Raw genomic sequence first — 12,500 nt, 5'->3', positions numbered from 1 at the left:
GGAAAGACAAGGAAAATATGTGCCGGTCAGTCTCACCCCGAGAACCCCCTTTACACTGTGACACCTGCAGGTTTACAGACTGGGGACCATTCGGTTCAATTAAATAACGGGAACATTGATGTGGAGTTTTGTACTTGCTGTCCTGGGAGGGTGTGAGTATCTCACCTGCTCACCACACACACAGACACACAGACACACACACACACGCAGTGCGGGGATGGAGGGGGAGGGGTGAGTCTGTTATTTTGGACCCAAATATAAGACTTATTTTAAACCAATGATGGAGTTGGGGGGTGGGGGGGGTAGGAGGAGGAGGAAGCAAACAAACAGGTTAAGAGGTCACATGGAGCCTAAACAGCTAGCACAACACAGACAAAGTGTGAGACAACACGGGTTTAAAGGAGCAACAAGGAGACCCTAAGATCCCAGTGGGAAAAGATGTTGTCCAGGTTGGGTCTGAGGAACAGGAGGAGGCCATTCGGCCCTTCCAGCCTGTTCTACCATTCAGTTAGACCATGGCTGATTTGCATCTTAACTCCAACTACCTGCCTTGCCTTTCATAGCTCTTACTCAGCAAAAAAAAAAATCTAACAATCTGCGTTTTAAAATTTTCAATTGAACCCCCAACCCACCACCACCAGCCCCCCCATCTCCCCCTCACCCCACCCCACCCCAGGCTCCACAGCTGTTTTGGGGGAGAGACTTCCAGATTTCCACTCCTCTTTGTGTGAAGAAATGCTTCCTGACATCACCCCCTGAACAGCCTGGCTCCAATTTGAAGATTAAGCCCCTTTGTTGTGGATTTCAAGCCCGCCACCATCCGCCCACCCCCTGCCCTCACAAGCAGAGGAAATGGTTTCGCTCCATTAAATCTTTTAATCATCTTAAAAATACCTCAGTTAAACCACCCCTTCATTTTCTCTACTTCCGGGAACACAAGCGTGGTCACACAGCTTGTCCCACATAATTTAACCCAGTTGGCCCCACCGACAGCGCAGACTAGGAAGGATCTTACTCAGGAACAGTGCAGATAAACATCCAAATTCGGAGCAGGAGCAGGCCCTTCGGCCCCTCAAGCCTGTTCTGTCCTTTGATGGGAACGTGGCTGATCTGAATGTGGCCTCAACTCTATTTTCCTGTCTGCAGCCTATACCCTTGCCAATCGAGAATCTGTCTAACTCAACCTTAAAAATATCCACTGACCCGGACTCCACTGCTCTCGGAGCAAGAGAATTGGGGACTAACGACCCCCTGAGAGAAGAGACTCCTCCTCACCTCCATCTTAAATGGAAGCGCCTTATTTTTCAACTGTGCCCCCTAGTTCCAGTGTCTCTCACATCCTGTCAGAATCCACCCTGCCAAGTGCCCTCGGGGGATTGTTATGTTTCAATACGATCACCTTTCATTCTTCTAGTCTGTACAATCAGCCTTGACTTGAGCCAGGGTGGGGGGGTGCTGTGTGTGGGTTGGTGGGTGGGGGGGGGGGGCAGATGCGGGAAACAAAATCAGGAAGCAGTTCAGAAACCGCGCTTCAATCAGCAACGTTATCAGTGCTGAGCTGTGGGGAGCTGCAGGCTTCGGGCTGGTCAGCAGAGGTGGGAGAAGGCAGGGCCAGAACAGCTGACCACAAACAGCAGCAGCCGCCAGGCAGTGAACAACACCGGCAGCTGTGATCGTATCCAGTTACCAGAGAGAGTCGAAAATAATCACCCGGGCCACAAGGGTAGAGCAGGCAGGGTCTAGGGGCCAGTCCTTACTGCCAAAGAAGGTTAACCCCATAAGGAATGTCATGGGTGGGGTGGGGGGAATCCCAGAATATAACTCCCCTGATACGTTGTAGAAACCCTGCTTCATACAAACACGCACAATTCCATAGGTGCCAAGGACCAATAATGGATGGTTGTATTGTGACAGTAACAGACCTCTCCAGAGTCTGGCTCTGTTTATACAGGGTCTCCATTCCACCCGCTACCCCCTCACCCCACCAACCGTTTCCATCACTTCCCAGGGCCCTGTTAAATGCCGATCTTTGCAATCAGTTTTATGTAGAATTTACAGCACAGAAACAGGCCATTTGGCCCCAACTAGTCACTGTCAGCTCCACATGAGTCTTCTCCCACCCCTCTTCATCTCACCCTATCCAGCCTCACACACCTATCCAGGTTCCTCTGAAATACATCGAGACTATTCACCTCCTTGTGGCAGCCAGTTCCGGAATCTGGGAAAAGAAGTTTCTCCCAAATTCCTTACTGGATTTATTAGTAACTATCTTATACTTATGATCCCTAATTTTGGACTCCCTCATGCGTGGAAACATCTTTTCCACATCTACCATATTAAATCCTTAAAAGACCCTGATCAGGTCACCTTCCAGCCTTCTCTTTCCCAAAGGAAAGGACCCCAGTCTGTTCAGTCCGGTATTTTTCCCTTTATGGGGTGTGGACGTCACTGGGAAGGTCCAGCATTTGTTGCCCATCCCTAATTGCCCTTGAACTGAGTGGCTTGCTCAACCATTTCAGAGGGTAGTTAAGAATCAACCACATTGCTGTGGGTCTGGAGTCACATGTGGGCCAGACCAGACCAGCTAAGGACATTACTGAACCCGATGGGTTTTTACAACAATCAGTGATAGTTTCACGGCCACCATTACTGAGACTGGCTTTATATTCCAGGTTTTATTAAATGAATTTAAATTCCACTAGCTGCCGTGGTGGGATTTGAACCCACGTCCCCCAGAACATTAGCCTGGGGCCTTTGGTCCATTGACATGACGCCACCAATTTTCACTTTTTTTTTTTGGCTGCTGAATTGTTAGATTTTTCGGTTTCCACTAATTTTCCACCCAACGTGTTTCTGAACTTGCAGGATAAAATATTTGTTTTCTCCACCACGCCTTTTTCTGGTGTGGGCTTGTGATTGGAATGTGTCCAAACGCTGCAGATGGAGAGAGCCTGGGGGTCAGTGAGTATCTCAGGTCCTGGCCTGAAGTAGGAAAAAGATCAAAGGTCGTGTAGTTTATTGTTGAATAGACAGCCATGTTGCTGAAGCCAGCGCTTACAAAACTCAAAATCAAATGTTTACCGTTAGATGTGATTCCATGAGTGGACAGCACTTACTGAACAATCCTGTGTGCGCCGATAGTTACACTAACAACCAATTTAAGATAATTAGTCAAACTTGTAATATGGCTCATTTACACTTGCCAGAAGCGAGATACATACAGACACAGGAACCCCTGCTCTGCAAACAAAGGGAATAAGCCCAAGCCTTGCATCTGTTTTGGATTACCCAGGGTCTTGGGAAGCCTATAGTTCCGCATTACATTCTCCATGGCAAAGCCCCAGCCAATCAGAGTCAACTTGCCAACCAATAGGCACCCTTTTCTCCTTTAGTATAAACTTTTGAGATTGTTTGAAATTTGGAATTCTTGTGTTTGTCCTGATGAGTACAAGACGAAAAGCTTCAGCAACATGTCTCTCTTTTCAGCAAGATTCATGTTCTGTGCTACCAGGAGACTCTTGTTTAGTTTGCTGTAAGTGTCCTGAGGGATGCGGTCTTTAGAGTGGAGCAAACACCTTTCATTCTGGCTTAGCCGCAGAGCAATGACAGCTGGTGCCCTGTCACTGTCACCACCTAAACGCTTGAGGGCATACATCAAAGGCTAACTAAAACAAAAACAGAATTACCTGGAAAAACTCAGCAGGTCTGGCAGCATCGGCGGAGAAGAAAAGAGTTGACATTTTGAGTCCTCATGACCCTTCGACAGAACTTGAGTTCGAGTCCAAGAAAGAGTTGAAATATAAGCTGGTTTAAGGTGTGGGGCAGGGGGGTTGGAAAAGAGAGAGAGAGAGAGAGAAGTGGAGGGGGTTGGTGTGGTTGTAGGTAAAAGCAGTGATAAAAGCAGATCATCAAAAGATGTCACAAACAACAGGACAAAAGAACACAGAGGTGTTAAAGTTGGTGATATTATCTAAACGAATGTGCTAATTAAGAATGGATGGTAGGGCACTCAAGGTATAGCTCTAGTGGGGGTGGGGAGAGCATAAAAGATTTAAAATATTTAAAAATAATGGAAATAGGTGGGAAAAGAAAAATCTATATAATTTATTGGAAAAAAACAAAAGGAAGGGGGAAACAGAAAGGGGGTGGGGATGGAGGGGGGGAGTTCAAAACCTAAAGTTGTTGAACTCAATATTCAGTCCGGAAGGCTGTAAAGTCCCTAGTCGGAAGATGAGGTGTTGTTCCTCCAGTTTGCGTTGGGCTTCACTGGAACAATGCAGCAAGCCAAGGACAGACATGTGGGCAAGAGAGCAGGGTGGAGTGTTAAAATGGCAAGCGACAGGGAGGTTTGGGTCATTCTTGCGGACAGACCGCAGGTGTTCTGCAAAGTGGTCGCCCAGTTTACGTTTGGTCTCTCCAATGTAGAGGAGACCACATTGGGAGCAACGAATGCAGTAGACTAAGTTGGGGGAAATGGAACTGAAATGCTGCTTCACTTGAAAAGAGTGTTTGGGCCCTTGGACAGTGAGGAGAGAGGAAGTGAAGGGGCAGGTGTTGCATCTTTTGCGTGGGCATGGGGTGGTGCCATAGGAGGGGGTTGAGGAGTAGGGGGTGATGGAGGAGTGGACCACAGTGTCCCCGAGGGAGCGATCCCTACGGAATGCCGATAGGGGGGGTGAAGGGAAGATGTGTTTGGTAGTGGCATCATGCTGGAGTTGGCGGAAATGGCAGAGGATGATCCTTTGAATGCAGAGGCTGGTGGGGTGATAAGTGAGGACAAGGGGGACTCTATCATGCTTCTGGGAGGGAGGAGAAGGTGTGAGGGCGGATGCGCGGGAGATGGGCCGGACATGGTTGAGGGCTCTGTCAACGACCGTGGGTGGAAAACCTCGGTTAAGGAAGAAGGAGGACATGTCAGAGGAACTGTTTTTGAAGGTAGCATCATCGGAACAGATGCGACGGAGGCAAAGGAACTGAGAGAATGGGATGGAGTCCTTACAGGAAGCGGGGTGTGAGGAGCTGTAGCCGAGGTAGCTGTGGGAGTCAGTGAGTTTGTAATGGATATTGGTGGACAGTCTATCACCAGAGATTGAGACAGAGAGGTCAAGGAAGGGAAGTGTCAGAGATGGACCATGTGAAAATGATAGAGGGGTGGAGATTGGAAGCAAAATTAATAAATTTTTCCAAGTCCCGACGAGAGCATGAAGCTGCACCGAAGTAATCATCGATGTACCGGAGAAAGAGTTGTGGAAGGGGGCTGGAGTAGGACGGCAACAAGGAATGTTCCACGTACCCCATAAAGAGACAGGCATAGCTGGGGCCCATGTGGGTACCCATAGCCACACCTTTTATTTGGAGGAAGTGAGAGGAGTTGAAGGAGAAATTGTTCAGTGTGAGAACAAGTTCAGCCAGACGGAGGAGAGTAGTGGTGGATGGGGATTGTTCGGGCCTCTGTTCGAGGAAGAAGCTAAGGCCCCTCAGACCATCCTGGTGGGGGATGGAGGTGTAGAGGGATTGGACATCCATGGTGAAGAGGAAGCGGTTGGGGCCAGGGAACTGGAAATTGTTGATGTGACGTAAGGTGTCAGAGGAATCACGGATGTAGGTGGGAAGGGACTGGACAAGGGGAGAGAGAAGGGAGTCAAGATAACGAGAAATGAGTTCTGTGGGGCAGGAGCAAGCTGAGACAATCGGTCTACCGGGGCAGTTCTGTTTGTGGATTTTGGGTAGGAGGTAGAAGCGGGCCGTCCGAGGTTGGGCGACTATCAGGTTGGAAGCTGTGGGAGGGAGATCCCCAGAGGAGATGAGGTCAGTGACAGTCCTGGAAACAATGGCTTGATGTTCAGTGGTGGGGTCATGGTCCAGGGAGAGGTAGGAGGAAGTGTCTGTGAGTTGACGCTCAGCCTCCGCGAGGTAGAGGTCAGTGCGCCAGACAACAACAGCACCACTCTTGTCAGCGGGTTTGACGACAATATCAGGGTTGGACCTGAGAGAATGGAGTGCAGTAAGTTCAGAGAGAGAGAGATTAGAATGGGTGAGAGGAGCAGAGAAATTGAGATGACTAATGTCGCGCTGACAGTTCTCAACGAAAAGATCAAGAGAAGGTAAGAATCCAGAGGGAGGGGTCCAGGTGGAGGGAGAATATTGGAGGTGGGTAAAAGGATCCGTTGAACTGGGAGAGGGCTCCTGCCCAAAGAAGTGAGCCCGGAGACGAAGACGGCGGAAGAAGAGTTCAGCATCATGCCGAGCCCGAAATTCATTGAGGTGAGGGCGTAAGGGTATGAAACTAAGTCCTTTGCTGAGCACTGAACGTTCAGCGTCGGAGAGGGGAAGGTCAGGGGGTATAGTGAATACACGGCTGGGGTTGGGATTGGAAGATGGGGTGGGGACGGAGGGACAGGCAGGGGTGGAGGGTCCTAGATGGGTGTTGGTGTCGATGAGTTGTTGGAGCTTGCGTTCCTTCGCACTTGAGAGAAAGAAAAAGTTTCTTGTTGAGGCGTCGGATGAGCCGAAGAATAAAATGAAACTGGGGGCACGCGCAGCTTTGAAAAAGGGTGCGGCGGTGCTGCTGGAGGGAGAGGTCGAGTGTGTTCATATGGCGGCGCATGGCACTGAGTGTGGATTTCAGAATGTGACGGGAACAGCAGTCCGAGAAACGTTTTATGTCCCGGAGATACCTGTAATCCTGGGTGGGTTCGAAACATGAGGGGTGGAATTTCAGTTGAAATCCACGTGGGGTAAGTCAGAGACGGAGACAGTCACTGAGAAAGGAGATGTGGCTGTGAAAGCGGGTTTTAGTAAACACCTTGTCAAACACCAGGAGGGAAATGGAAAGCAATGAAGGTGAGCAGGGCAACAGAGAGACACGGAAATCTTGTCGCAGAGACGAACAGAACTTCTTCAAGGAGGTAGTCATTTCTTGAAGAGCAGTGGCACTCAATTAAACACAGATAAAAACAAAAAACTGAGGATGCTGGAAATCCAAAACAAAAACAGAATTACCTGGAAAAACTCAGCAGGTCTGGCAGCATCGGCAGAGAAGAGTTGACGTTTCGAGTCCTCATGACCCTTCAACAGAACTTGAGTTCGAGTCCAAGAAAGAGTTGAAATATAAGCTGGTTTAAGGTGACACACCAAGACACTGGTTGCAGCTATTCCTCCACACCAGAACCCCAATGGGTTTTATCAATCCCTTCTCCAGACAAAAGCAATAAATTGGCAGAAGACCAGAGGGGTCTTAAAGGCCACGAGTTGCTGTGATAGGGGAGGCCCTGCCTTAAAAAGGACAGTGGGCGCAGATTCAATAGTGACGACCAATGGGGAATTGGATAAATACTTGAAGGGAGAGAATTTTGCAGGGCAATCAGAGAAGAAGCAAAGGTGGGGGGAGGGGTGGAAAGATTGAACAACTCTTTCAAAGAGCCAGCACAGGCACGGCGGGCCGAAGGGCCTCCTCCTGTGTTGTACACCTCAATGATCAGGCAAGTGACCGAAGCCACAACATACACGGGTTCCTCAACTCGAATAAAACTATCCAGGGGAGGCTTTACGAGAATCTCTGAAGGTGAAGCAGCAGAAAGGGGTGACTGAGAATACGTAAACGATGGTGGCTCCGGCTGTTCTTGTGGAGACCTCCACATATTTTTCACAGATTTAGCCACGAATTGGATCATTTTAACCTGATCTTTTCTCCACTGTGAATTTTCCTTGGGTACGGTGTGCTCCGACTTTCCCCCAGCCTCGCTGCACCCCATTTCCCCCGGTAACTTTTACACCGAAACAAAACTCCGAAAATTTCAAATGAGCAATAAAGGCCGAGTTCAAAGGTTGTGGTGGTGTCAGATTTTTCTAAATAAACCGACTAGGGAGACCACCAGATGCCCCAAGTTCATCTGCGAAAAGGATGATCAGAAGTGACTGCCTGGTTAAAGGAACATAACTGATAAAAGCTAATCCAGGGAACCTATAAAGATAAATAATAATGCTATTGCCGGTTTCCACCTCTCTATCTCTCCAACCCTCTGGTGCCCACTGGAAGGTTCTGGAAGGTCCCCAACACACTGACAGACAATCCGCTTTCCTCCTCCGTGGTCACACTGGTACAGACGAGGCTGTGGGAGGGAGGTGGGTTACCCTGGGCGATGACACCCGCCCACCCGCGCTCGGGTTCCAGTCTGGGCCTGTGGGAGCTCCTGAGGCCTACAGGGAAGTCCCTCCGACCCGCCCCTCGCACCAGCCCTCCGAGCGTGGGACTGAGACGGAGCCGGCGGCCCAGGAGGGAGCAGTTTGCTTCCGAGATATTTGGAAGAGGGGCCTGCAAACCTCTGGCAGCCCAGCGGGAATACGGAGAGTACTGGGGTCACCCAGGCTGCACCCTTTCCCGGGCCTGGCGAGGTGGGGGGGTGTGGGGGGGCAGGGTGGGGCTCGTACCTGTGCCGTGTTGATGGTTCTCTGCTGCTCCTCCACAAGCTGCCCCCGGCGCTCCAGCGCGATGTCGTACTCCGGCTGCAGCTGGGTCTGGGTCTGGTGGAGCATCTCCTTCACCTTGTCCGGCTGTAGTTGGGATTCCAGACATCTCACCTGCAAAACGCAGAACGGGCCAGAAAAGCAATTGGCTGGCGTTTGACATGATGACAACAGCACCAGGAGGGAGGCCATTTGGCCCACTCTGTTTGTGCTGCCTCTTTGAAAGTGCAATCCAAATAATTCCACTCGTCCCTTCCCCCCCACACCCTGACAAAATCTTTCCCCCTTTGAGTATTTGACAGGGTTTCAACGAGATTCAGCTGATGTGCTCCAGCTGAGGGGCTGGGTGTGCGCTGGCTGAGGCCGGGTTTGTGTCAGAGGGTGTGTGTGTGTGTGTGTGTGTCAGGGTGTGTGTGTGTGTGTGTGTGTGTGTGTGTGTCAGTGTGTGTGTGTCAGTGTGTGTGTGTGTCAGTGTGTGTGTCAGTGTGTGTGTGTGTGTGTCAGTGTGTGTGTCAGTGTGTGTGTGTGTGTGTGTGTCAGTGTGTGTGTGTGTGTCAGTGTGTGTGTGTGTGTGTGTGTGTCAGTGTGTGTGTCAGTGTGTGTGTGTGTGTGTGTCAGTGTGTGTGTGTGTGTGTGTGTGTCAGTGTGTGTGTGTGTGTGTGTGTGTGTGTGTGTGTGTGTGTCAGTGTGTGTGTGTGTGTGTGTGTGTGTGTGTCAGTGTGTGTGTGTCAGTGTGTGTGTGTCAGTGTGTGTGTCAGTGTGTGTGTGTCAGTGTGTGTGTGTCAGTGTGTGTGTGTGTCAGTGTGTGTGTCAGTGTGTGTGTGTGTGTCAGTGTGTGTGTGTGTCAGTGTGTGTGTGTCAGTGTGTGTGTGTGTGTGTCAGTGTGTGTGTCAGTGTGTGTGTGTGTGTGTGTGTCAGTGTGTGTGTGTGTGTGTCAGTGTGTGTGTCAGTGTGTGTGTGTGTGTGTGTCAGTGTGTGTGTCAGTGTGTGTGTCAGTGTGTGTGTGTGTGTCAGTGTGTGTGTGTGTGTGTGTGTCAGTGTGTGTGTGTGTGTGTGTGTGTGTGTGTGTGTGTGTCAGGGTGTGTGTGTGTGTGTGTGTGTGTCAGTGTGTGTGTGTCAGTGTGTGTGTGTCAGTGTGTGTGTGTGTGTGTGTGTGTGTCTGTGTGTGTGTGTGTGTGTGTGTGTCAGTGTGTGTGTCAGTGTGTGTGTGTGTGTGTGTGTGTCAGTGTGTGTGTGTGTGTGTGTGTGTCAGTGTGTGTGTGTGTGTGTGTGTGTCAGTGTGTGTGTGTGTGTGTCAGTGTGTGTGTGTGTGTGTGTCAGTGTGTGTGTGTGTGTGTGTGTGTCAGGGTGTGTGTGTGTGTGTGTGTGTGTGTGTGTGTGTGTGTGTGTGTGTGTGTGTCAGGGTGTGTGTGTGTGTGTCAGGGTGTGTGTGTGTGTGTGTGTGTGTGTCAGGGTGTGTGTGTGTGTCAGGGTGTGTGTGTGTGTGTGTGTCAGGGTGTGTGTGTGTGTGTGTGTCAGGGTGTGTGTGTGTGTGTGTCAGGGTGTGTGAGTGTGTCAGGGTGTGTGTCAGGGTGTGTGTCAGGGTGTGTGTCAGGGTGTGTGTCAGGGTGTGTGTGTGTGTGTGTCAGGGTGTGTGTGTGTGTGTGTCAGGGTGTGTGTGTGTGTGTGTCAGGGTGTGTGAGTGTGTCAGGGTGTGTGTGTGTGTCAGGGTGTGTGTGTGTGTCAGGGTGTGTGTGTGTGTGTGTGTGTGTGTGTCAGGGTGTGTGTGTGTCAGGGTGTGTGTGTGTCAGGGTGTGTGTGTGTGTGTGTGTGTGTGTGTGTGTGTGGGTAGTTGGGGGGTGGTGGGGGAGGCTGTGGGTCAGTGCGATGCTATTTTAGTCCTTAGCTGCAGCCAGTGCTCGGGGGGGCGGGGGGGGATCCTGTGTTCATTCCACTCCAGGGAGGGGGGCGGTGGGGGCTTCAGAGAGAAACAGGCAACAAGTCTGAGCCTGTGTTTGTATCAGGCTGACCCCATCGAGGCTCCAGCCCCACCACAGCTACATTGGGGCAGCCCCTCTGCCCTTTCGATGGGGAGTCCTTCCCACAGTGAATTCCTAAATTCACCCAAAGCCGGGGGAGAGGCCGAGCCAGGGAGAACTGGCACTGCCAGTGGGGCACAAACCAGCGAGGCTCAGACACCCCTATCAACTGGAGAGCCGCGCAGCAGACCATGTGGTGAACTGCAGACAGACTGCAGATGAACGCTTGGGATTGACAGCCCCAGGGCGGGGTTGGGGGGGGCAAAGCAATACCAAAGCATGGCAGACCGATCGTGTCAGCTTGCTCCTGCCCCACAGAACTCATCTCTTGTTATCTTGACTCCCTTCTCTCTCCCCTTGTCCAATCCCTTCCCACCTACATCCGTGATTCCTCTGACACCTTACGTCACATCAACAATTTCCAGTTCCCTGGCCCCAACCACCTCCTCTTCACCATGGATGTCCAATCCCTCTACACCTCCATCCCCCACCAGGATGGTCTGAGGGCCCTTAGCTTCTTCCTCGAACAGAGGCCCGAACAATCCCCATCCACCACTACTCTCCTCCGTCTGGCTGAACTTGTTCTCACGCTGAACAATTTCTCCTTCAACTCCTCTCACTTCCTCCAAATAAAAGGTGTGGCTATGGGTACCCACATGGGCCCCAGCTATGCCTGTCTCTTTATGGGGTATGTGGAACATTCCTTGTTCCAGTCCTACTCCAGCCCCCTTCCACAACTCTTTCTCCGGTACATCGATGATTACTTCGGTGCTGCTTCATACTCTCGTCGGGACTTGGAAAAATTTATTAATTTTGCTTCCAATCTCCACCCCTCCATCATTTTCACATGGTCCATCTCTGACACTTCCCTTCCCTTCCTTGACCTCTCTGTCTCAATCTCTGGTGATAGACTGTCCACCAATATCCATTACAAACCCACCGACTCCCACAGCTACCTTGACTACAGCTCCTCACACCCCGCTTCCTGTAAGGACTCCATCCCATTCTCTCAGTTCCTTCGCCTCCATCGCATCTGTTCTGATAATGCTACCTTCAAAAACAGTTCCTCTGACATGTCCCCCTTCTTCCTTAACCGAGGTTTTCCACCCACGGTCGTTGACAGGGCCCTCAACCGTGTCTGGCCCATCTCCCACGCATCCGCCCTCACACCTTCTCCTCCCTCCCAGAAACATGATAGGGTCCCCCTTGTCCTCACTTATCACCCCACCAGCCTCCGCATTCAAAGGATCATCCTCCGCCATTTCTGCCAACTCCAGCATGATGCCACCACCAAACACATCTTCCCTTCACCCCCCACTATAGGAATTCCGTAGGGATCGTTCCCTCTGGGACATCCTGGTCCACTCCTCCATCACCCCCTACTCCTCAAACCCCTCCTATGGCACCTCCTCATGCTCACGCAAAAGATGTAACACCTGCCCCTTCACTTCCTCTCTCCTCACCGTCCAAGGGCCCAAACACTCCTTTCAAGTGAAGCAGCATTTCACTTGCATTTCCCCCAACTTAGTCTACTGCATTCGTTGCTCCCAATGTGGTCTCCTCTACATTGGAGAGACCAAACGTAAACTGGGCAACCGCTTTGCAGAACACCTGCTGTCTGTCCGCAAGAATGACCCAAACCTCCCTGTCGCTTGCCATTTTAACACTCCACCCTGCTCTCTTGCCCACATGTCTGTCCTTGGCTTGCTGCATTGTTCCAGTGAAGCCCAACGTAAACTGGAGGAACAACACCTCATCTTCCGACTAGGCACTTTACAGCCATCCGGACTGAATATTGAATTCAACAACTTTAGGTTGTGAGCTCCCTCCTCCATCCCCACCCCCTTTCTGTTTCCCCCTTCCTTTTGTTTTTTTCCAATAAATTATATAGATTTTTCTTTTTCCCACCTATTTCCATTATTTTTAAATATTTTTAAATCTTTTATGCCCCCCACAACCCCCACTGGAGCTATACCTTGAGTGCCCTACCATCCATTCTTAATTAGCACATTCGTT

The 12,500-nt window shown here is 50.7% G+C and overlaps 1 protein-coding gene across 3 annotated transcripts in view; it reads right to left on the bottom strand.

Moving 5' to 3' along the window:
* LOC121271731 (transcription factor AP-4-like) overlaps positions 1–12,500 on the bottom strand; it is a 49,561-nt gene that overhangs the window by 9,216 nt on the left and 27,845 nt on the right. For all 3 annotated transcript variants that reach the window (XM_041177932.1, XM_041177933.1, XM_041177934.1), the window contains one exon: positions 8,431–8,580. In XM_041177932.1, coding sequence (XP_041033866.1) covers positions 8,431–8,580 — 150 coding nt within the window. The remainder of the gene's footprint in view (positions 1–8,430; positions 8,581–12,500) is intronic.

This window comes from Carcharodon carcharias, chromosome 31 (genome assembly GCF_017639515.1).
Source record: "Carcharodon carcharias isolate sCarCar2 chromosome 31, sCarCar2.pri, whole genome shotgun sequence".
In the NCBI taxonomy this organism is placed as follows: Eukaryota; Metazoa; Chordata; class Chondrichthyes; order Lamniformes; family Lamnidae; genus Carcharodon; species Carcharodon carcharias.
Note: the sequence above shows the minus strand (reverse complement) of the source record. Positions and strands in the feature narration are given on the sequence as shown.